Below are 24856 nucleotides of genomic sequence, written 5' to 3' on the forward strand. Positions count from 1 at the left end.
TTGCTGAGTCATCGTTTTCAAAGTTATCCTTTTTCCAAACTATGAAGGCCGACCCTATCCGGCTATTAAAAGCCGAGATACAAAAGGACAAATTCCACAACACAGAATACCTATATTATGCCATAAACAAACCGCAAGCTATTAAAAAATTGATTATTGAAAAGTAAAACAATGTAGCCTATTTGAAATGCTTTGTGAGGGTTAATTGGTTGAATCACCCTTTAGCAAATTCAAGTTTGTCTAAAATCTCAAAAACTTATTCAGAAAAAAGACCTAAAGATTTCTCGTGAATTTTTCCAAGTTTTCCAGAAATCACGCATTTTGTGGTGGTCTCGATGTGAGGTCACTTGGAGCTTTCATGTAAGTTAACACCACCACAACTTAACAGTTGACTTCTTCAGGAATTTTACAAGAAATTCAGTCATAAATTCCCTAGAGGATTTTTATCAAAATACTCCCAGGAAATATGGAAACAATCTCGAAGAGTTCCAAAGTATTTTCATAATCAAAGATACAAGGCTTCACGCCTGAAATTTCCATTAAGCTTTGGTCAGAAAGAAGTCTCGAAGATCTACCACAAACAACATTAGAAATTTTGCATGATTTGATTTATGTAACATGTGTTCTCACCTAATTTATCTTAATTGTGTAATAAATTCCCTAATTATTTCAAAGTTTTTTTTAGGATTTATTAATTTCCTTGTAAGTTTCATATTTTTCAGGTAGTTGATATTCTTATTTCAAATTTCAATCAATTTGGAGAAGTACAAAAATAAAATCATGACAAGTGAAATACAGCTTATAAGAAAAATGTGTCTTATTTCGTTTTTTATACTTTATATGTCATTAGAACCTTTGAAAAACAGTTTAACTTCGCAGTAAAATAGCAAGAGGCAAATCAATGTCACAAATTTTAAGCCAAGTTTTTAATAAAGCCAACCCAGCTAAGCAAAACTCACTCAACCTATGGAAGTATAAAAAGTAACTATACTTACAATGAACTCGTCCCATTCGGTGCACACTACGATAGCATGCGTACCACGAACGGCATCATACGGATCTGAGAAGATTTGAACTACCTTTTTCACATGCTCGGGGCTCTCAGTAACTTTGGGGTGCGTCAGATCAGCAATGATCTGTTCCGGTTCTACTTTCGGGTCGTAGATATTCAGCTGGGCACCTTCATCGAGCAGTGTTTTACACACCGTAATGGCAGGAGTTTCCCGAGTGTCCCCGGTGTTTTTCTTGAACGCGAATCCCAAAATCGAAATCCGCTTATCGGTAACCGTGTTGAACAGACATTCGATAATTTTCTGCGAAAATCGGTTTTTCTGGTACTCGTTCATATCGATCACTTGCTGCCAATAAGCAGCTACTTCCGGAAGATTCAAGCCCTCACATATATACACTAGATTGAGAATGTCCTTCTGGAAACAGCTTCCACCGAATCCGACGGATGCCTGCAGAAATTTGGGCCCAATTCGCGAATCCAAACCGACCGCTCGAGCAACTTCCGAAACATCTGCTCCCGTTGCTTCACAAACGGCTGACAGTGAATTTATGGAGGATATCCTCTGAGCAAGGAAGGCATTGGCAGCTAGTTTGGACAACTCCGAGCTCCACGTGTTAGTGGTCAGAATGTTTTTCTTCGGGATCCAGTGTTCATAAACCCAACACAGCTTCTCGATAGCGGTCTTGCCCTCCGGAGTTTCCTCCCCTCCAATCAGTACTCTATCGGGTTTCATCAAATCCTCGATGGCAGTGCCTTCGGCTAGGAATTCAGGATTCGATAAAATATCATATTTAACACCTACAAAAAAAATTAAATTTAGTTCCCGGAGAATTCTCACACGACTCCTTCTAAGCTAAGGAACACCCTAACCTGGCTTATGGTTGGCTTTCAGTATGTGCATAATACTTTCCGCAGCCCGAACCGGTACCGTGCTTTTTTCGACGACAATTTTACTATTCTGGGACAGTTCGGCGATCATACGAGCGCATCCTTCGACGAACTTGAGATCGGCCGCACGACCCTTTCCATTGCCGTACGTTTTGGTGGGCGTGTTCACTGAGATGAAAATGAGTTCTGCTTCCTGGATGGCCGATTCGATGTCGGTGGAGAAGAAAAGGTTACGATTTCGGCACTCCTTGACGACCTCATCGAGACCAGGCTAAAAAGGAATAAAAAAAAAATATTAAAAAAATTAATGAAAAAACGTCTAATTGATTTATTAACATTTCAGAACGCGCGCCTCTAAGCAGCTGAAACTACACCGCGCACGGTTAAATATTAAGCACAGACAAAAAGACGTATCACTTAAAACAAACTGCGATAAAAATCATCGTCACGAAAACATAATCGCCCAATGCTAACCAAGCTGTGTTACGCAAACCACTCAGTAGGCAAACAGGAACAAAAACGATGCGAGCGCCGTGACCGAGCGATTTGCGAACTACAATATATTTAAACTAACCGTTAAAAAGGGTAACGATGAGAAATGAGTAGAGTGATACGTCTGTTTGTCTGTGTATTAAGTGTTAGATATACTCATTATTTACCACCCAATTGATAAACTTCTGATTTTCTCTCAGGGAACAGATAATCGGAACATGATCATTTTCATAAACTAGCTATAACTTTTTTAATGTACAAGGGTCGGCCAAAATGTTTGGGATAGGTTACTTTTTTTCTCTCACAAAAAAGTTCAACATGCTAAGACTTTTCATAGCGTGCATTAAAAATTCTCAAACTTTGACTGTTTGTCAACCTATTATATGTACATCATTGGTACATTGTGGAGCGGATCTGGTTGGATGGTTAGAACACTTGACTATCACGCCGAGGACCTGGGATCGAATACCACTCCCGACAAACTCACAAAATGTGAGTTCTTCCTTCGGAAGGGAAGTAAAGCGTAGGTCCCGAGATGAACTAGCCCAGGGCTAAAAATCTCGTTAATACATATAAAAAAAATCATTGGTACAAACTTCTGCTCGATTGGTTAAACTCTAGCGAATCTAGAACCGTAAACTAACAGACAACTAATATTTAAACTGCCATAGCTCCGAAATGCTTCAAAAGTATTTAAACAATAGGCACTTTTTGAACGTTGAAAAAAATTTAGATGGATTGATACTTTTTAGATCTCTCTCAAAAATTTGCTTACATTTTGTATCAATATCATTACATTTTAGTTTTGATATTAAAAGATAGTTTACTTCTGTTTTCAAGATATCTGTAGTAAGATATATTAGAACCTATTTGAATTAAAGGAAGAGCACATTTAGTATTTCTTGTGTGGTGTTGTAAATTTGACTTATTTTCCTCTATATGAGTGAAAACGTCAAACCCGTATAACTTTATTTGTTGTGAAAAACCCGATTTAATCCACCTATGGTGAACAGAACCCTTCTTACACTTGTTAAAAATATTCTTGTATTATGCGTATTAAGCAAATTTTGTGTGATTGACCAAAAGTTCTAGAAAATATTGTGGATTTGACATCTAGTGAATTGGTTCCGAAAATAGCATCAGACCATGGACTTACCAGAAATGCCAGACACCTCCTAGAAACTTATATGGAATGTTAAAAAAATAGCTTTCATATTCTGGAATATTGTATCTTTTGTTAATCTTGAATAATCTTGAATCGATTAACAAATGGATAAGAAAATCAGCGAGATACACTTTGTCTAATATCTCTTAATCAGTCGAATATATTAGCTCAGAAGTACTTGGTATTCATGGTTATGGTGTAAAAAGGACAAAAATAATATATCTACTAGGTTAATCAGTTTTGGCATTAACTAGTTATTTTGGCTGTCCGGTTCTTGCATTTTTCCCACAATATATAAATTCAAAGCTTTCATTTAACATATTGTTAGTTTTCATAAAATTCCTGTGTATTTGTAATTTGTTAATTATAATTTTGTTGAAAACAATAACCTGCTAGAATACGCTTTGTATGAGATCAGCATAATTTATTGAAAAATAATTTCCCATAGACTGGTGAAAAACTAATGCAAGATAACAAGTGAATATAATAATAAATAAAAAAGAATTTATTGAAATACTCTTCGTAAGATATCTCTCTCAGTAATCAAATGTCGAATCGAAATAAAATTTCAGGGCCTTATACAAGGATATTGTAGCTTTCATTTGGTGCTTAGAGAACCCAAATCGGTTGACAGATGGCTGAGATATTTATTATGGTACCCTTGGTCCAAAATCTTTAAAAAAGTTAACCTGTATTACTCCCAAGTACTCTTTGAAAGATATCTCGGTAATCAAATGTCCAATCCTAATGAAATTGTATTGGTTCTACTAGAATGTTGTAGCTTTCATTTGGTGCCAGGATAACCGAAATCGGTTGACAGACGGCTAAGATATTTATTATTATACAATTGGTCAAAAATCTCAAAAAGTTTAGTTGTATAAATCCTAAGTACTCTTCGAAAGATATCTCTGTAACAAAATGTCCAATCGAAATAAAATTTCTGGGTGATCTACAAGGATGCTGTAGCTTTCATTTGGTGCCAAGAGAACCCAAATCGATTGACAAACGGCCGAAATATTTATTATGATACACTTGGTCAAAAATCTTAAAAAGTTTAGAAGTATGACTCATAAGCACTCTTCGAGAGATATCTCGGTAACCAAACGTCCAATCGAAAAAAAATTCAATAGCGTTCTACTAGGATGTTATAGCTTTCATTTCCTTCCAAGAGAACTCAAATCGGTTGACAGACGGCTGAGAAACGTGCGTGACTTTTTTTGTAACGCACATACACACACACACACACACACACACACACACACACACACACACACACACACACACACACACACACACACACACACACACACACACACACACACACACACACACACACACACACACACACACATACACACATACACACATACACACACACACACATACAGACATTTGCTCAGTTCGTCGAGCTGAGTTCATTGGTATATGAGACTCGGCCCTTCGGGCCTCGGATCGAAAGTCGGTTTTTCGAGCGATATTTATACCCTTCTTATGGGTGTAAGAAGGGTAAAAATATTACATTTTATAACATCGTGTTAAGTTTCAATATATTGTTAATGGATGCTCAAAGTTTTATTAAATTCGGTTCACTGGTTTCAGAGATACGACACTTCAAAAGTTAGTTGTCTAAAAAATAGTGTTTACGAAAACATTAACTTCACGAAAGGCTAACCAATCGAACCGAAATTTGTACCAATGATGCAGACATAAAAGGATGACATGCAGTCAAAATTTGAGAACTTTAATGCACTTTATGAAAAGTAATAGATTGTTGAACTTTTTTAAGAGAGAAGAAAAGGTGCCTATCCCAAACATTTTGGCCACCACCTGTATATCAAATATTTTATTTATAAATTGCACGAATTTGGGCAATATTATATTACTCTACATAAAGTTGGAGAGTTTCTAGTAGAGCGCTTTAGAGGCATCCCGTTGAACAAAGTAACTAGTAACTCACCAATGTTAGTACCTAAAGATATTCTAAGACTAACTCCGGGCCATGTAGATCAGTTGAATATATTTCATGGATAACCGTTGCATTACTAAGAGGGCCTTGGTGGTCAGTGGTACTCCGTTTAACGGTAACCACTTTTATTTATCACGTCATACATCACCTAAGTCAGACAACTTTGAATTACATGTGAATTCCATGCGGCTTACGCTGAACCAAAAGATCCGTTATGTACCACACAGCACGTCATTAGAGTCAACCGACCATGAAATAAAAGTTTTCAAAATGATAGGTAACCTTCAAAGTAGATATCATATCTTCTCACATCGGATAACTCCACATCGAATTTGTGCAAACCTAGTTGCTACAGGTGTTTTAGGTGGTCTTAGTTCGGTCTCATGTTTCAAAATACATATATATGATGAATATCTGGCCATAGTGTGATTGAAACAGCCGCAATTTTTCTAAATGTGTCCAATGTTATTGTGAGCCCGAAAATCAAAATGTACGTTAATATAAGTTTACCTGCAATCTATCAAATTACTATTTAATTGTGTATATCCCTTTCGGGACAGAGCCCAAAAAAATGAAATCTCCATACAAAAGCTCAATTTTGGCTCTCTAGAACTCTTAGATTTCCTAACAAAACAACGGCAGATAACTTTTGAAAGAAGAAAAAAACATCTCTAATTTTTTGATATGTTATGTATAAATGTCCCAGCTTTCAATTGATGCAAAAATTTTGAAAATCGGTGGTTGCCCTCATGGTGAAAAAAATGTTTTGGTATAAAAATCCAAGATGGCGGCCAAAATCAATATGGCCGACCCAACTTTTTATTATTGTAAATAGTAGCTCTATCTTTCCTCTTTTCAACAACAATTCGTTTTGAGGTGGTTGTTGGAGAAACTTTCGAGTTATAACGGTTTAAGTGAGCCACCATTTGACCAAAATCGAGAGGTCTGCAAAAATTGTTGTGGCTCTAACTAACGGGGGGTCCATCAGTTTGAGTAACCAAATGCATTTTTCTTACTTTTTAGGTGAGAGCTTTCAGAAAATCGGCACCTTAAACATTTTTAAGACCAGGTGTAAATAGTGGGCCGGTCTCAGCGAGAATTACCCCTAGTTAGCTTTATTAGTTACTTAGTTAGTAATTGGGCTGACCTTATGAGATCACAATCGTAGTCTAAAAATAATTGCCTCATTTTCATATAACTCCGTCTGCTCAGAATTCATCCAAAGTCGATGGTGCTCTAGAACAACCATGGGAACCCCAACGGGCGCCCCAACGTGTCGCAAGCTCGCTTTTTCTTCTCATTTTAGGGAGCCTGCAAAAGCTGGTGCGGCGCAAAAACATAGTTTGGGAAGCGCGGGGCTAAGCTATAACGAATAACTTTAGTGATGACTACTCAAGCCCAAATTGATACCGATGATATTCAATTACATAGCTGTCATAACAGCAGTAAAGTTTTAAGAGTTTTGTCGGACATATAAATGTTGTCAGAGGGACACAAAATGTGCATGTTCCGATTATTTTGTACAACATCAGCTGTGAGTTATGTTGCTCACACCGAGTAGGTGAAAAAGAATACAAAAGCATCACCCTGCCTAAACCGAAGTTCGTTGCTTCACTGGCCTACAAATCCTTGACCTTGGCCGTGGAAACAATGCTTGCCAATCGAAGGCTGTTGATTCAACGTGATTTCCGGTGGTTTGTTTCTATTCCATGGAACGAACGTATAGTAGGTAAGTGCGACGCGTCGTTAGTACAAGTGTTGGTATAGCGTAAAGCGCGTTTACTCAATGGACGATGGACGAGAGTCAGTGATGGAATCGAAGTTGCAATGACCCCATCCGACCGCCGTTGCTGTTGATTGTCGTTTGTTGGTACACGTGAACTAAGATACCGAAACAAATTATGTCATCCTCATCAGCATTCTGTTTCCAGCCTTGAGCTTGAGGCACGATGTAAGGTAACTGTAGTCTGATTGATGCTTTGTGTGAATCATGTTTGTTGTAGTCAATAATAATTAGCTATAGAGATATTTAGTGGTAGAAATATGATACAGTATAAACCGTTACAGTAAAAAAAAAACAAATAGGGTAAGAAATCAAACTTTGAACTGATCAAATTGTAATCTTAATTTGAACCATTTCGAAATTCATTAAAACGACGTACTTTTTAGGCAAATATTGTCCCGAAAAAGATGTTAAACAGCTTTCCGTAATATAACCTGATAACATGAACTTAAAAAGCATTGAAAAAAGCGTTTTTGTCATGGAAACCAGGCAATTGAAAAATCACTGTGATTTCACCCATTTCCCTCCAGAGAAAGCATATTTTCGGTGCACTCGTACAGCTCATGCATTGTATCACACGTAATATGTGAACACGTTAAATGAAAGCTTTTTTATCGTAGAATCGACCAACCGAATAATATTCCGCATTATTTGTTATAAAATTATCAAATTTAAGTAATTCGTACTTGAAGAATGTTATCTTAAGTTGAACCATTTGTAATCTAAATTTGAACTAGTACACGGGGGCGAGCTTCTAGTATTGGCCTGCAGACTGCGCTAGTGGTTGTTTTGTTTACTCTTGAAGGGTGAAAAAATCCAAATTTAGTATCCAAGTTACTGAAGAGTTTAGAACATTCTAAGTTGAAATTCCACTGCCCAATGAAACTTAGTTATGGGAAATAGCAGATCCATGTGTTTTTCTATTGTTCAGCGCGAAGTTGGCTGTTGTAGGAGATGCTCGAGCTGCTGCCGTCAGTAGTTCAAATTAAGATTAAAATTGGTTCAAATTATGATTACGATGGTTCAAATTAAGATTAAAATCATTATTAACGAATATTCGAATTTTTCAATGGAATTCGGTGCAAATACAAACTTTTTACCACTTAACAGAAAGCTTATACCCGTGGCTTTCACATACATAAGATTTTGCCGTAGTAAATTATTTCCATGTGGGAGAAAAAATCACTTAAAATTTGCGCTACTTCGGAAAGCCGCAATTTGGTTCAACTTTTGATTACCTACCCTAAATTGGACTCCTGCTCAAATGGTCCCGAACTCTGTTAGCTGAAAGGCCGATTTCAATACCAAATTTTCAACTTTGCGATGCAATAACTATGTTTTGATTTGAAAATATTTACGTTGTTACAAACAGCTTGAGCGTGGCAAGGCATGCATAATGAGCAAAAGTAATAGGATAGTACTACCGTATGCAGCATAGTTGTCCCATGTTCTATAGGAATCCCTATTAACATGGGAATGGAACAACCATGCTGTACACGGCAGAGCTGTACGCGTGTAAATCAAAGAGGAGTAATTTTCGCTGAAACCAGGCCGCCATTTACATAAAGTCTGGGATTTCAATTTTTTCTTGCTTATTCGCTAGAATATGATAAAAAATGATGAAAACCACTTTGGTTGGATTAAATTGATGGACCCTTCGCTTAGCAAGGGGCTGACAAGGTGACAAAAATGACGATTTTTCATCAAATTGCACCTAATTTATCGCAAAATATCTCAAAATTTAATGTTGTAACATATACAAAACTTCACTTTTCTATGAAGGGAAAGTATAGACCTTTCATTTGAAGTTGAAAAATTGTTGGCAGCCATCTTGGATTTGGTCGCCATTTTGAATTTTATCATTAAATTGCGATTTTCGATGTGTTCGCAACCACCGATTTCAAATCCGAACTCATCATTAGAAACCTAAGAGTCTAAGCGATTCCACCGATCCCGTTATCGCACGATAAGATGCGTGTCGTGTCAAAATTTTAGCCCAACTCGTCAAAGCAAATCAAAGTTATCGCATCCCAAAGTTAACTATTTTGAATTCAAATAGAAATCGACGTTTGTCCGATCAATTACGCACCACAGCATAGGTAAATCTATGAAGATTCATTTTTTTTAAATGATTTTCATAAGACTGACTGAAACCATAGCCAGTACCCTACAATTATTCGATGAGTGGTTTTAGCGACCGGAGTATGCAAATTTTGACGCTGACTACATATATCGGCATGATGATGAAACATCGATGAATTTCATATTTGAACAATGTACATCAACACCGTATGTACTTGAATTTCCCACGATGACTCTTAGGAATCGGGAATACCAACAAAGTTATGTCAACAATTCTTACTACCCGCTTACAGCCAGCAAGCATAAGGACTGTTCATTTTATAAAGAGGACAACTTTGCAAGGCTATAAAAAGAAAACGCGTAGTTCAAATTTGAGCAGCCTTGGTTAGTTGTTCAGTACATTATATTAGCAGATAATAACCATAAATAAATTGGTTTAAAATTATTGAACTTCATAAAAATGTGGCAAAGTGTTTCGAGAGATCAATTTTTCAATTTCCAAAAACTAAAGATAAACACAAAATTTCTGTAAAACATCGGTTTATCGTTTTTAATTGCAAAAAAGTGTTTGCCATGCTGCAGCAGTTTGAGTGATACATATTCTGGCAAAATATAAACCTAATCGGAATAATGGTTGTTGAGATATTAAAGTTACAAATTAGACTCGACTTTCAGAATAAAACTTATTTGTTAAACAAAAATGTATAAAAATATTAAATTTTGAATGTTTTTAATGGATCTAGTCGAAAGTACTAATAATGCAAATTCAAATGCAGAAAACCGCTTCTTGATAGCATTGTTGGCTTGGTTACTGTGCTTCATGGCAGTTACCGGAGATAAAACCGCTTCGTTCTATGAAGGTTCTTCTAAATAACGATGTACTCTATTGCAAATACAACGTAACAATGATGTCGAAAATAAAAATTAACATGTAGTTATTTTCAAATAAGGTATATAATTACATAGGGTCAGACCTTGCTGAAAATAAATAATAATAAGCTTCTCTAGAATCAAAAATTTGCATTTATGGAGCAAAAAGTATGCAATTTTTCATTATGGCCATCATTAAGTATTAAATTTATGATGAAGAATGTACTTTAAAGCATATTTTTCTTTGGTATCATTTAGAATGCGATTCTCTTCTATACTGGACAAATTTTGAACTGATTCCGTAGTGTTATTGCATCACTGGACTTAGATAAGTATTGTTTAACAATTTCATTGATAACAAGGCAACTCACTATATCAAGCTGTATAATGCTTGGTGCATTATTACTGGCCAACTATTACACTCTACCTTTAGAAGAATAGTATTAGATCCCAACACATTGAAAAGTTCATGAAAATTTTAAAGTTATGTATGTGGAAAGTTGTGTAGAATTTTGAGAAATGGGGTTTTATTGAGTTTTGACGAAAACCGCTTCAATTCCATAACAAAGGACAATTTGTATAATGTTATATTTTTCTACACTGTAGAATAGCTATGGAAATTTATGCAAAAAACCGATAATGATTTTATTGAAAAATAAAAAAGATATCACACAAATAAGGTGTCCTCTTTATAAAATGAACAGTCCTTATCAGTTTATGTTTGTTTATGCAAATTAAAAATCAATAAACGATGTTTTTTCGCGTCTGCTCCAACTTCTTGGGATCCAAATGCTTCAACAACACATTACACTCATATTGAGTGGTGCCAATAATAGCATAAGCGTCGCATATAGTCCTTGTCCACAGTATTTTATTTTTTGGATACAGGTTCAAAATGTTCAATGAAAGTGCTGTGATTCATGATTAGTGATTATTTCTGTCAATAAATCAATTGTGGGCTGATGAGGGTTTGGTGTGGGTGTGATGACTAACGCACATGCTTTCATACCATCAGAAGACAAGTGAAATCGTTGATGCCGAAATAAATAATCCTGTGGCTAAATATCTCGTTTATAATAAAACATATAATGACTTTGGGTATTTTCGGCACTGTGTTGTCATGAGGGGTTTTTGTCTAAAACATGGCTGTGTAATTTAGTTCGATAGGAAAACTTTTGAATCCAAGTTTGTGTTCAGCAGGTTTTAGAAAACTCCCCATGACAAAAGGAACAATGCTGCTACAAATTGATCTGAAAATGCTACTTGGTGTTCACTGCGAGTAAGCAAATAACGACTAGCATTTTCAGATCAATTTGTTTGATGCATCTCAACATGTGTGCTCGAATAAAATGAACGGCGGTAATTATGGCGGCCGTCTCTGATTCTCAAGTCCACCCGCATATTTTGATTGGCATTCTAGACGAAGTAACTGGTCAAAATTTCAGCCAAATCCATTGACAATAAGAGGTGCTTCAAATCAATTTTGCGTTTTTCGACTTTTTTTGAACTTTCTGGAACACCCTAATATACGTAATAAGTTCGAAAACGCAAAGGAAAAAAATACGAAACGCAAAGGAAAAAAAATACAGTAAATACGACTTTCCATACAAGGTTGATGATTTAAAATCGATTTTGTTCTATTTTTAAGCAAATTCACTAACTTCACACATCTCATTCTTCGTAATCAATGATCCGATTGAGCAGAATTTTTTACAGTATTTCGCCTACATATGATATGTCAAATAAACTTTGAGAAAGATTTTTTAAATTGTTTTTTACTTATTGAAAAAAAAAACATTTCTTCATATATTTTTGGAAATTCTACTAAAATTTTAGGAGATCGTCCCTAAAACTTGCTAATATCTTGAATGTCATCAATCTGACGCAAAACCTGCATTCAGATGATAAAATGGTATTATATTCAGCTTTTAATTTATGGAAAAAGATTTAAAATTGGTTGAACAAAACGCAAGATATTTTAATTATAGTAAATCCCATATTTTAAAAAGTTGTAAAACTCAATATTGAGCTAAAACTCAAAAACTGTTCTACTTAAAATTTTTTGAAGCACGGTTTCGAAATCAGCGCTAAATTATGCTTCAAAAAATAAAACTGAAGTTGGATTTTTTATGTTTCACCTTGAAGTTTCACTCTTTGAAGTGTGCGCGCTATAAAGGGCTGTATCTTTGGTTCTAGTGCTCCAATATTTATGACATTTGGAATGTTAATCGACAAATTTACCCACTGACACAAATCTACAAAATTACATATTTTGCCATAAGAAATAAGGCATATCTCAAAAGTGTAACAAATTGGAGTAAATGTAACCTAGATTCGGATTCCCAAAATTTGTAGGAGACATATAAGTTTGCCTATTTTTGTAGAGTGACCATGTGGAGCTGCAGGAAAACTTATACCAAAGCCTGGACCCTTTCCTAACTTTCCCCCTACTAGGACCAATACTCACGATGGACTAGACGACAACTTGAGCAAATTGTGCAGTAATTAGTATAGGATCGTAGAAGTTTTTTTTTTATAAATACGTGTTTTAACTATTCCCATTCCACCAGTAGTGTCTGATTAAACGATATCTTTAAAAATGATTTGATAATTGAACATTATTTCAACATTCGCAAATCTTCGAGGTCACTCCATCTCACATTCAGAGAAAAAAAAGCTTGTCTATGTTGACGCCTTCAAAATACAATTCCCAAGAAATATTAACGTAAAATTGCAAACATAGTTTTGAAACTGGATTTAGACGTCTGTTTTTCTCTGTGCTGGTGATGTAGTCATGTTGAAATTCCGATGAAAATCCAGTGGAAAACTGAAAATTATGATAACCGTAATGATTGTCTTGGCTGTTCCGATAAATATTTTTCAAGAACTCTTTTAAAAATAGGAAATTCCTTCAGAGATTTTTTAGAAATTTGATTGGAAATCCGTTCCGAAATTCCTTTGCGAATTTCTCTTAAATTATATCCATGATTCTCCCTAGAATTCCTTTCTTTATATATTTGCTCCCATAAATAGTGCTTTCCGAGATTTATTCGGTGTTGTTCCTGGGATTTCTGAAAGTTGTTCCTGGGATTTCTACCAGAGTTTCTCCCAGAATTTCTACAAGAGTTTTTCTCGGTGTCTCGGCTAGATTACCTCAGGGGATATCTAAAAAGTTTCCAGTCAACGAAAGCGAATGAAGCGAAAGCGATGAAAAGAGAGGCTTGGCTAGAACGCAACGGTTCAACGGCGATAAGGAAGAGTCAACTATGCTGATCAGTGTCGAGTCTGTTCGTGTGCTACTCGTATGGGAGGTTGATTGAATAAAGCGAGGAAGGGTGAAAACGTATTCGTTGTCGAAAGCAAATCGCATCATTTCGCAAAATTTTTCACCAAATAGCAAGCTTGCCAGAGAGTTTTTCAATATTCCTCTTGGATTTCTTCCCGGAATTTCGCTTTAGTTTTTCAGAGTTCCTGCTTGAATTTCTTCAATATTTCCTGCATGAATTACTTCTAGATTGTGTTCCAAGATGTTCCAGTTTTCTCAGGATTGCATTCGTAGTTCCGTTTAAGATTGATATAGGTTCCAATTGGCTCTTGGAAGATTTCACCTGGATACCTTCCGGGATTTTTTTACAAGTAATTTTGTAAGCTATCCAACGAGATATTCCTAGAAAACTTCTGGAAAAAACTTGTAATAAATCCGGGTGCAACTATTAAACAAATTCCAAAAAGAACAATCAGAATTTCAGGATTATTTCCGATAGGGATTTAGAAAAGAGATATGCCAATAATCCCGAGAAAATCTGAGAAAAAATCTCAGGTGAATCACTGCAAGAAAAGCGGTAAACAGCTACAAGGAAAAGCTCTGAAAGAAATCTTGGGTGAAAAATATCAGCAATAGTTTCTGCAGAAATCCCAAAAGATATTCGAGAAAAATCCAAGATAAATTTAAAAAAGAACTTCAAGAGGCATCCCAGGACCTACACCAGACGAAACACCCCGTGGGAAACTTTAGGAAGTTTCGACTGAAACTCCTGTAGAAATTGTTGAAGAAACTACAGTAAAAACTTCGGAAGAAATCCCGGGAAAAAATTCGGCGGAAAATAAGTGAAAAATTCCTTATGAAAACTTTCAAGAAACTTATAGCAACTCTGGGAGAAATGCCGAGAAGATTTTCTGAAGCAGTTCCGTGGGGAGAACCGGAAGGAAACGCAAAAAATCCTCAAGAGGAATACCCAGATAAACTCTAGGATAAATTCCATGACAACATCTTCGATACCCTAAGAGAAACTCTGTGGAGATCTCGGGATAAACCCTGGGAGAACTTTGAAATTGACTTAGTTATAGCAGCAAGTGCCCAAAATGGTACAAGACCCTACTAAGCATTGAAACGTGTTGATTGATTGATATAAAAGACAAAAGATCTGAAAATAACATCTAAAAATTTTTCAAAAATTGATATTTATAGCTCAAACGAATAGCTCGCTGCTATTGGTTTGATCACATAAGAACTAAATAATAATGTGATATATTATTAAAAAAAAAAACAATAATTTAGGTCATCATTACGCTGCTTAGATTGCTATTATTGAGCTCTTTTCCTCTGCTCGGGTTACTTTCTAAACGTTAAATATTGTAAATAACTGGTTAAAGTAGGTTAAAGTTCAAAATGTACCCAAAAATAGATGAACTAAAGTAGATATAGATCAATTCTCACGACCGGCGTCTGCTCTTTAGTACAGGCAAGTCATGTTGATAAGAAACATGTGCTGCACTTATGTGCTGGCTGCTGGTATCCGCGCTCAGCCTGTAATAACAGTAATTTCCCTTACCCACTGCATTCGTTCCAGGAAGAGCGCGTCTTCCCTCAGACAAGTGCTCAAATGAAAACGCAGCCCAAAAGATAACAACAAAAGATTAAATTTTGCTCTGATATCCCAACCAACTCTGCACAGCTTCAATTCCAATTCTGGGAAGATTTCTGTTATGATACGTGGCAAAACTGCTCACCCGCTATCCGCAACAGCACCGAGTGGGCTGTGCTTATCAGCACGACAATGTGAAAATCACACATTACTCATCATCAGGTTTGCGGCCGTCTTAATTACAAATCAAATAATGCATGCAATCCCAACTATCAGGGAGGATGAGCACTTACCTCGTATATTGGCAGCTTTTCGGAATTCCACTGTGCAATCCGTTCGGCACTGCGATCCACAACGGTGATCTTAATGTCGGGACACTTCAGTGCCATCACACTGCACGTGGGACCTCCCACGTAGCCAGCGCCGATGCAGCATATCTTCGAAATAACCATTTCTGTGTGCACGCTAGCGTACGATTATGGTCGAGTTTTGAATGGGTGAGACCTGTTTCTACGCACGACCGCCACCGCCGGGTTGACGACTTGTGATAAAAATATACACAACTTGTTCTAGCCGGCTCGGAATACGTTGCTACATGTAGCAAAATAGTGGAAACTTAATTTCTTCTTCCAGGAAGACGCACTTTATGAACTTTTGCTATACTGGTATTATGTATGTAACTCGCTGAATGAAACTATCACTGAGAGCAGCACACTTCACACTTAATCCGTTTCCGGTTTTTTGATTCTGCAGCTCACCCACTTTGGTGAACAAATGATGGAGGGCGCGCTATTACTGAAACGCGTACCGATAGATGATCTCCGCCGCTAACTGGGGAAGCAGAAAGATACGTCTGCCAAACTTAAATGCAAACTCGCGACTGATCACGGCTCGGTGGCGGGCGGCTGCGATTGACTACTGCTCTCTGGAAGACATAGTAAAGTGGTGTGGAAGGAAAAAAAAAACAGAGGAAAAACGTTAAAAGTTTGTCTTGACTCTTGAGTGCTATTTGATTTCTTTTAGGGGTTTGTTTTCGTCATCATCGGCATCATTGGCTCATGCGACAGGCCTCTTGAATAACATATGTATTTTTTTCGTGTCGGTTGAACGATAACACCATTGCATTGCAGAAGGTTTGACTAGGTCAAAATTTAAAATCATGCGGCGTATAGGGGGATTTGTTTTATTTGTACAAAAGAACGGGAACTCACATATGACGCATTTCGCACCAACTTGAGCAAATGTAGGCAGTACCCTTTTAGATTTTAATTGTACGTTTTGGATAGGTATGTAGATTTTGTCGGAAGAAATTAAAGAGTTTTTTGTTCAATATCAACCGAAAAATGTCCATACAATAGTGTTCTAAGGGTCCATATAGCCACAGGCGTGAGTATAAGCATGGGACAAGATTATGGGGGAAAATAGTAAATGCAAATTTCTCGTTCATGTATGCTTTTCTCCAGTTGGCCTAGTGGTTAAGGCTATGGATCGCCAATCCGGAGACGGCGGGTTCGATTTCCGTTCCGGTCGGGAAAATTTTCTCGACTCCCTGGGCATAGTGTATCATTGTGCTTGCCTCACAATATACAAATTCATACAATGGCTGGCAAAGAAAGATCTCCAATTAATAACTGTGGAAGTGCTCAAAAGAACACTAAGTTGGAGAGAGGCAGGTCAAGTCCCAGTTGGGACGGACGTAGAACCATAAAGAAGAAGAAGAAGTATGCTTTTCAAGTTCCATTTTGGTTTAATATCAACTGTGCAAAATTTCAGCTCGATCAGTGAAACTATATTTTAGAGGCCGCCATTTAAAAATATTCATATGGACTAATACAGTGGGGACCCGATTTTGTCAGCCCCTGATTTTGTCTACCCCCGATTTTGTCAGCTTTTTGACCCGATTTTGTCAGCCTTTTTTGAAGTAAAAAAAATAAATTTGTATTTTATTCAGAATTTCAATTTTATAATCATTATTACTGCAGTTGATGTCTTAAGGCGTCATAAAAAATTACGCAATGAACAAAACTCGTGTAACTTTTGAAAACGGTTAAAATTTTTTGGCAAACTAACACATTGAGGCAATTTAAGCACCCAACCCTCGCCAATGTTTCAAACCAATATTGTTTTAAATTGCTAAAAGATTCTAGCTCTTTTTTTTCTTGGCGTAACGTTCCAACTGAGCTTACCACATCGGCTATATGGGCTTAAAGACTATTCTTCTGAATTTCCTCTGGAACAGAACAAACAATAAACGCTGCCTGTTGTTGTGATTACAAGTCAATCCATTTACTTCTTTCCGGCATCTCTGAGATTCCTCAAGGTTTACTTGTTTGGATTGATCCAGATAGACCAACATTTGAAAAGGGCGCAACAACCATTTCGAGTTTTTGCTTCTCCCTTCCTTCTCAGCATATGGCCCATTTTTCATGTAATCTCTGATCAGTAACAGATAGAGCAGACTCCCCTCTATCTGATAACGGGATAAGTTTGCATAAATAAATTTAAACACGCCAAGATGGGGTGGAAGAAGTTGAGACATGCAATGGTTGTTTCGCTCTTTTTTACATGTTGGTCTAGATTTATTATGAGATTTGTATTGTAGATTTCCTGCTTGGATTGGTTCAAAATTGCTGTCAGAATTGTATTCATTAGAAACCTTTAAGGAATTCGAGATGGGATTCCTTCAAGAACTTTTGCGTGGTTTCTTGTAAGAATTTTTGCAGATATTTCTCCAAGAATTCCGGCGGAAGTTTTTAAAGGAATTCTTCCGGGAGTTTTATAACGATTTATTAAGGAGTGTCTCTTTAAGTTTTTTCAGGCATTCCTCCTGTGATTTCTCCAGAAGCTTTTCTTGAGACTTGTTCTGGAACTCATGCTAGGATTCCTCCAAAAGTTTGTTGATATTCCTACAGCATTTCTTTTTCAAAAAAATCTACATGAACTCCTACAGCGATGTATCCAGAGGTTTCTCCAAGGATTTCTTCAATAAATGCTCCTACAATTGCTACGTGGATTTTTCCAGGGATTTCCCTAGTGATTCTTTCAAGACATCCTGTTGCCATTTCTCCATACATATCTGTTTGAATAGTCCAGGAACTTCTGCTGGAGTTCCTCCAAGAAATTTTGTGGAAATTTCTATAAGAACCTTTTCAGATATTTCCCTAAGAATTGTTCATGCATTCTTCCTATGATACCCCCAGGTTGACGAACTCCTGTTGAGATTCCTTCAGAAATTCTTGATGGTATTCTTGTAGGACTTTATCCAGTAATTTATACAGGAACTGCTCTAGTGATGTATTCAGAGAATTCTGTAGATACTCCTGCAATAATTCCTAAATGAATTACTGCGTGCATTAGTCCATGAAAAATCTACGGAAGGCACAAATTTCCCAAATGGAAGAGAATGTGCCCCTGGAGCCTACTGATGAATAAATCTAGCGATTTCCCTGGGGATTTTTTCAGGAATTCCTATTAGGATTCAATCAGGGATCCTTCTATGTAGGAATTTCGTAAAATGTTCCTCTATTCATGCCTTCAGTTATTACTCATACAAGAATTCCTCTAGAGATTTCACTATGATTCCTCTGTTAGATTTCCCAATTGGGCATCCTCTATCGTTACCTCTTGGTATTTCTTTATGAAAATCTTTTGGTATTGCTTCTGAAATTCATGTAGAAAATTTTGTTAGAAATTCTTCTGGAATTCATGCTAGAATTTAACAATTCATTTCTGCTATAGTTTCTCCTTAAACTGCTCCAGATATTTCCCCAGTATTTTTTTTTAAGTATTCCTCCATGGATTTCTCAAGGAGATTTCTTCAAAGATTGCAATAGGGATTCTGTCAATGATTTTTCAGAAAATGCTAAAGAAATGCCTCTACAGATTTCTACGGAGATTGCAGTGAGGATTCTTTAAAAGTTTTTGCAGAAACTACTTACGGGACCCCTTCGGGAATGTCTTGAGGGTTACGTTCCGTATTTCCTCGGGTAGTTCCTCTGAAAATTTCCCCGAACATTTCTTCAAAGATTTCTCCCGAGATTCTTTTGAGATTATGCTCTGGAAATTGAAGTGGAAAGGCAGCGGAAACGTAGCCAATTCGGACAGTATGAGTGTCTATACTTGTCAATCAGATGTTGATTCATTTTCATTCGTTGACAGCCAAAGTTAGATGTTATGATTTAAACTGCGCTAACCAGTGTCAACTATCTTCTGTAGACCACAATTGCTATAAACTAGGAGAAGGCTGTGCTCCAGTAGGGATGTTATGATAAGAAGAAACAGAAATAAAAGATGTAATAGTTCGGCTGTAAAAAAGCACTGAATGTTAACTTTGCCGAATACCTTTTTTCTGTGCCCTTAACACCTTAACGATTTTTTACCACAAAAGGGTCGTTCAAATATTACATAACGCAAAATTTGGCAATTTTAGACCCTATCCGCTATTCCTCCACCGCATAACTATTTTTGAAAGAGAAATTTTAATATTTTGTATGAAGCGTAACACAGCGCTGGACCTCCCCCCTCATTGGCGTTACGTAATGGGGCAACTCAACTAACTGTTGTTCGGCTCGCCATTTTCTCTGTAGTTCAAGTACGATTCGAGAAACCATGGAAGTAACGGAGTCCCACTTGTCCGCCCCCGTACACATTAGTATGGTACACGCTTGTATGGAAAACATAAATCCTCGCTCCAGTCGACTTTTTAGATCCCATTTAGGTCCCATATGAACTGTGCAAAATTTCAGCGCAGTCGGTGAAACTATAATTTAGCGCAAGCGGTTCAAAGTTTTCATAGGATTTACTATGGGAAAAATTACACTTTCAGATAAAAAATCCCAGAGGTCGTCCCTTGTCTCCTTAATTCAAATCGATCAATGTTTCTTGTAGAAAAATCAATTATGAAACTTTCCTTCGAAGACCGCAAAACAATTGAATGCTTGTGGAAAAAGTTATTGATTTATTACCAATTAGTGATCCAACGATCGGCTTTTTATTTTGTTTTATCAGCAGCACTGCTGCTGCCGTTGTTGCATGGGGTGGCGGGAGGCATCACCACCCCCAGAAACAGGAGCTGCCAAGGCAGCTGCTACAGTGCTGCTAATAAAACAAAACAAAAAGCCGTTCATTGGATCACTAATCGGTAATAAATCAATAACTTTTTCCACAAGCATCCAATTGTTTTGCGGTCTTGGAAGGAAAGTTTCATAATTGATTTTTCTACAAGAAACATTGATCGATTTGAATTAAGGAGACAAGGGACGACCTCTGGGATTTTTTATCTGAAAGTGTAATTTTTCCCATAGTAAATCCTATGAAAACTTTGAACCGCTTGCGCTAAATTATAGTTTCACCGACTGCGCTGAAATTTTGCACAGTTCATATGGGACCTAAATGGGATCTAAAAAGTCGACTGGAGCGAGGATTTGATATTTGTCCCATACTAGTACACATCCTTTCAACAATGTTGTCAGGTGTGATATCTCTACCGTGTATCTCCTGCATACTCGACCTTTGCTCCACGAAACGTGGACATTCAAAGAGCACATGCTCCCCGGTCTCGTCGCAGTCTGCACACTCCGGATATGCGGGGAGCCTGTGTGTCCGAATCTGTGCAGATAGCACCCATTGCCTGACTGAAATTGAGTCAGTTGAAAATGCACCTCGCCATGGGGCCTGCTCGTCCACTTGGCCACGCTCGGTATGAGCCTGTGTGTCCATATATTCTTGCTGGAGGAATCCCATTCCCATTCCCTGATGTTCAAACTTGCGGTTGTTTACCATCATCACCTCCGTTTTGTGGTGCGCGAGTGCCAAATGTCGACGTCATCCAGTCCTCCACTATGCCAATTACGTGAGTTGCTGTCAGTTCCACTGCCTCTATCAACGCAGTATACCACGGTGGTAATATCATCGGCGAAGCCGACCAACTTTACGCCCGGTGGAAGTTTGAGCCTCAATACGCCATCATACGCCGCGTTCCATAGATTAATACCCCGGACAGACATGTGATACGAGTGTGATTCCTGTACAACGGTACGCAGTGTCAAGAAAATTCTTGAACTGAGAGAATTTCCAGTATGGCACTCATTTCAAGCGCAATTGTACAGTGATTCTTGTATCACATGTGTGTCATACATAAGTATATCACATGTCTGTCTGGGGTATAACACCTTATTCTGGAAGTAGCTCTCCAGTATCCGGCATAGGCTAACCGGGACTCCTAAGCGCACTCGATGGCGGCCCAGCTGACGCTGTTGAACGCATTCTTAACGTCCAGCGTGATGACCGCGCAATAGCGGATTCCTGTTCGCTTCTTTTGGAGCGCTATCTCGGCAGTTTTGGTTGCAGCCCTAATAGCGTCCACCGTCGATCGACCCTTCCGGTAGCCGAACTGGTTATCCGAGAGACCAGAATCATCGGGTTTCTCGGTATAGACCATCAGCCTCGACAGAATGATCCGTTCCAACAGTTTTCCGGCGATGTCCAGCAGGCAGGTAGATCTGTAGCCGACGGGTCACCAGGTGGCTTCCCGGGCTTGGCCAGTAGAACCAATCTTGGCCTTTTCCACCACTCTGGAAATTCGCCTCTGTCTAGGCACATCTGCATAGCCATTCTGAAGACGTCAAGGCTAGCCTCGATGGCTAATGTCGGGATACCGTCCGGACCCGGAGCCTTGTTTAACTCTAGCGACTTCGCTATTGCAATGAGTTCGTTGTTCGTCACCGGGGCTACCTCGCTATGGCCGGTTTGGCCATAAAAACGGGGGCCCATCTTGTATCGTGGCGCGGGAACAGCGTTTCCACGATCTTCTGCAGCATCTCTGGGGAGCGTTCTGAGGGTGCTGACGCGCCCTTCGCTTTGGCCATGACTACTCTGTAGGCGTCATCCCATGGGGTCGTGTTGGCTGCCTGGCAGAGAGTTTCGAAGCACGCCCGCTTACGTGCCTTAATCTCTTTATCCAGTGCCAGTTTAGCCGCCCTGTAGGCCTCACTTCGATCAATTCTATCCTCATCGGTATGAGCTCTTTGCTTCCTCCTTCTAGCTCTTAAACAAGATGCGCGGAGTTCTGCGATTTCTGGACACCGCTTTGCGTCAATTTCTGGGTAGGGATCGCCTTGGCATAGCGGCGTCACATTCACGGCTTACACACCAAATTTTTTGAAATGCTTCCAGCACAAAAAAAACAGCAAAATAAATTGCTGAATTTCAGCACAACGTTGCTGAGCAACTGTCAAAATTGCTGGATGGTTTAGCAAGTTCAAAAAAATTGCTGATATTCAGTTGATTCGTATTGTTAAATGAAATCAGCACAAAAAAAATCAGCAAAGTTTGCTGAATACCAGCAAACGAAATTTGCAGTGTAGGGTTCCGACTAGATCATCGCTGGATAGATCGTCGGTGTTACCCTTCATAAACAACCGCTCCACAAATGCCGGCTTATCGAATCGCGAGGTCAGCCATCCCCGATGACGGTCGATGACCTTCGGCTGTGGCCGTCTTCCTCCGTGTTCCACTCTGTATCGAATCGCCAGATGGTCACTATGCGTGTATCCATCGTCGATCCTCCAGTCCGAGCTAGGGTTTAGACCACGCTTGACAGAAACTCCCTCGCGAGAAAATGAGAAAGCGATTTCGGCGATTTTCTGAGGAGTGAAAATAAAACTCAGAAATCACAATGCAAATCCTCAACAGCACCGAGCGCGAGCTTGTCGCGTAGCGAGGAGTTCGTCCAACACTCATAATTACTTGTTGTGTTTCTCACGTCCGCTCACACTCAAAAGGCACTCGGGAGTTCCACTCCCATACAAAGAAAGACTCTCGAGGCAAAAATCGCACTCAAAAACCCGAAATAATCATCGGCTCTTTTTTCGTTCTCCTCTTCCTCGCTCAGTTTTTATTGCCTCTCTGTTTGGGGTTCGTTCGCTCCCTCGCGACGAGACGAGGCAGAAGCAAAATACCGCTCTGGAGCATAGTGCAAAACTCTTTTGATTTCGAGGAGGAATATCAAGCCTGGTTAGACCCGGGCTCCAAAATGAATACCCTAGGATGTATTGAAAAACTTGTCTAAGAAAGCAAAGCGATCCAATGCTTGTAAAAAAGTTATATTCAATAAACCGCATACATGTGTTAAAGTTTTAACCTGTTTTAAAATGTTAAGAAATAACAATAGCAACAAAATCATTATTGAAAATGCTTTGACATCCATGTGCATATCAGAAACACGTGCTCGATGAACAAATTGAGATTTGAATTATGAAAAGTCAATTTCTTGATTTTAATTTCCTCCTAATTTCCTCTCCCTCTTTGACATAGGTACAAGTGTACAAAAGTGTATGAGTGATTGTGGATTAAAACATATTTAAAACTTTCATTTTACTTTTTTAACCCTCGAACGATCGCACTGTTGTATTTTGTACAACACGATGAAAAAATCTCGCTTTTTGTACTCAGCATAAGCGTGGTGCTGACGCAGGTAGTCAACCGCGCGAGTTACGGAAGGTTAATAACAAACTTCTCAACATGTGATCACAACATTTTCCATCTCTCATTTTGATCAGAGCAGGGTACGAAAAACGGATCACGCCAAAAAACAAACGCTTTGTCCTAAACGGTGTATGTCGGTAACAAAGGCGCTTCGCAACAAGCGCATGTCATCCGATGAGAGCAATAAAACAAACATCGCTTGCCGTGCGTGTTCTGATATTCCGGCTTTTCTGCAGAAATTTTCGACCCACATCATCGAATTCATCCGTATTTGGACGGATTAAAACTCTTGCAAACCTTAAAATCGAGTTTCAGTTGTAAAACAATGCGAAAATCACGATGTGAACAGAACGAGACAAATATTCCTACCGTTTTTGTTCCAAACAAACTCGGAAGCGATCTTTGTCATTATCTGCTAACGAAAAAACAAAGCGTTGTTGCCGTGCTTTCTTTGTTGCCTATTTTTCGCTTGCGGTGTCATATTCTGCGTACCCTGTCAGAGACACATCCGTCGTGGATCAATGAAGCGTTGAAGAACTGCAGCAAATATCTGAATTTCATATGCGCGAACATTATTTTTTTTCTCCTCATCTGTAGAGCCTTTTAACCACTGCGTCCATTATTTAGGAATATTGTGGTATGACCCATATTTAATTTGGTGCTAGTCAAATATTCTGTCACAATTGAGCTGTGATGGACAATGGTTGATGTAACACCTGATCCCAACTAGGCACAACTCGTTTTATGAAGTTCATTACCCTGTTGGGATTACTTTGCCAAATTACCAAGGGCTCTAGAAACCCTTTACCAAAAACCGCCAATCTCTGATTGGATAGTACTCCACAATTGCAGAGTAAATGTTCAGCAGTTTCGTTTTTCGTTTGACAGAAACGACACTCGGAGGATTGGATTTTTCCAATCTTACTTAGATGATATTTACTCGGGCAGTGACCAGTCATCAGACCAGTAATTACCCTGAGATCTTTTTTGTTTAGATTGATACTTTGCTTTTAATATTTTTTACCCCGCGATTTTCAAATGATAAAAAACAAGTGATTTTTCAACCATGCACCATGCAATGCCCGTGTAGCTGCCGGCTTAGAATAGCACTACGGACCACCTGTTCCGGTGGTAAGAGTCCACCAAACAGGTAACCCCATTCCAAGGTGTCAGGCGAGGGATGAATGGTTGAGGGGGTTTAAAATATGCTCGATCTTTAACGGAGCCCGTAGCGTGGGTAGATCGCCTT

General features: G+C 38.4%; 1 protein-coding gene across 3 annotated transcripts in view; it reads right to left on the minus strand.

The window, feature by feature from the left end:
- The window catches only part of LOC109404271 (UDP-glucose 6-dehydrogenase), a 41265-nt gene that overhangs the window by 846 nt on the left and 15563 nt on the right, over positions 1 to 24856 (minus strand). For all 3 annotated transcript variants that reach the window (XM_029879911.2, XM_029879910.2, XM_062852422.1), the window contains exons 2-4: positions 15417 to 16048; positions 1883 to 2171; positions 996 to 1810 (exon numbers count right to left, since the gene is read on the minus strand). In XM_029879911.2, coding sequence (XP_029735771.1) covers positions 996 to 1810; positions 1883 to 2171; positions 15417 to 15575 — 1263 coding nt within the window. In that variant the 5' untranslated portion in view covers positions 15576 to 16048. The remainder of the gene's footprint in view (positions 1 to 995; positions 1811 to 1882; positions 2172 to 15416; positions 16049 to 24856) is intronic.

The sequence above is a fragment of the Aedes albopictus genome, chromosome 2 (genome assembly GCF_035046485.1).
Source record: "Aedes albopictus strain Foshan chromosome 2, AalbF5, whole genome shotgun sequence".
Classification (NCBI taxonomy): domain Eukaryota; kingdom Metazoa; phylum Arthropoda; class Insecta; order Diptera; family Culicidae; genus Aedes; species Aedes albopictus.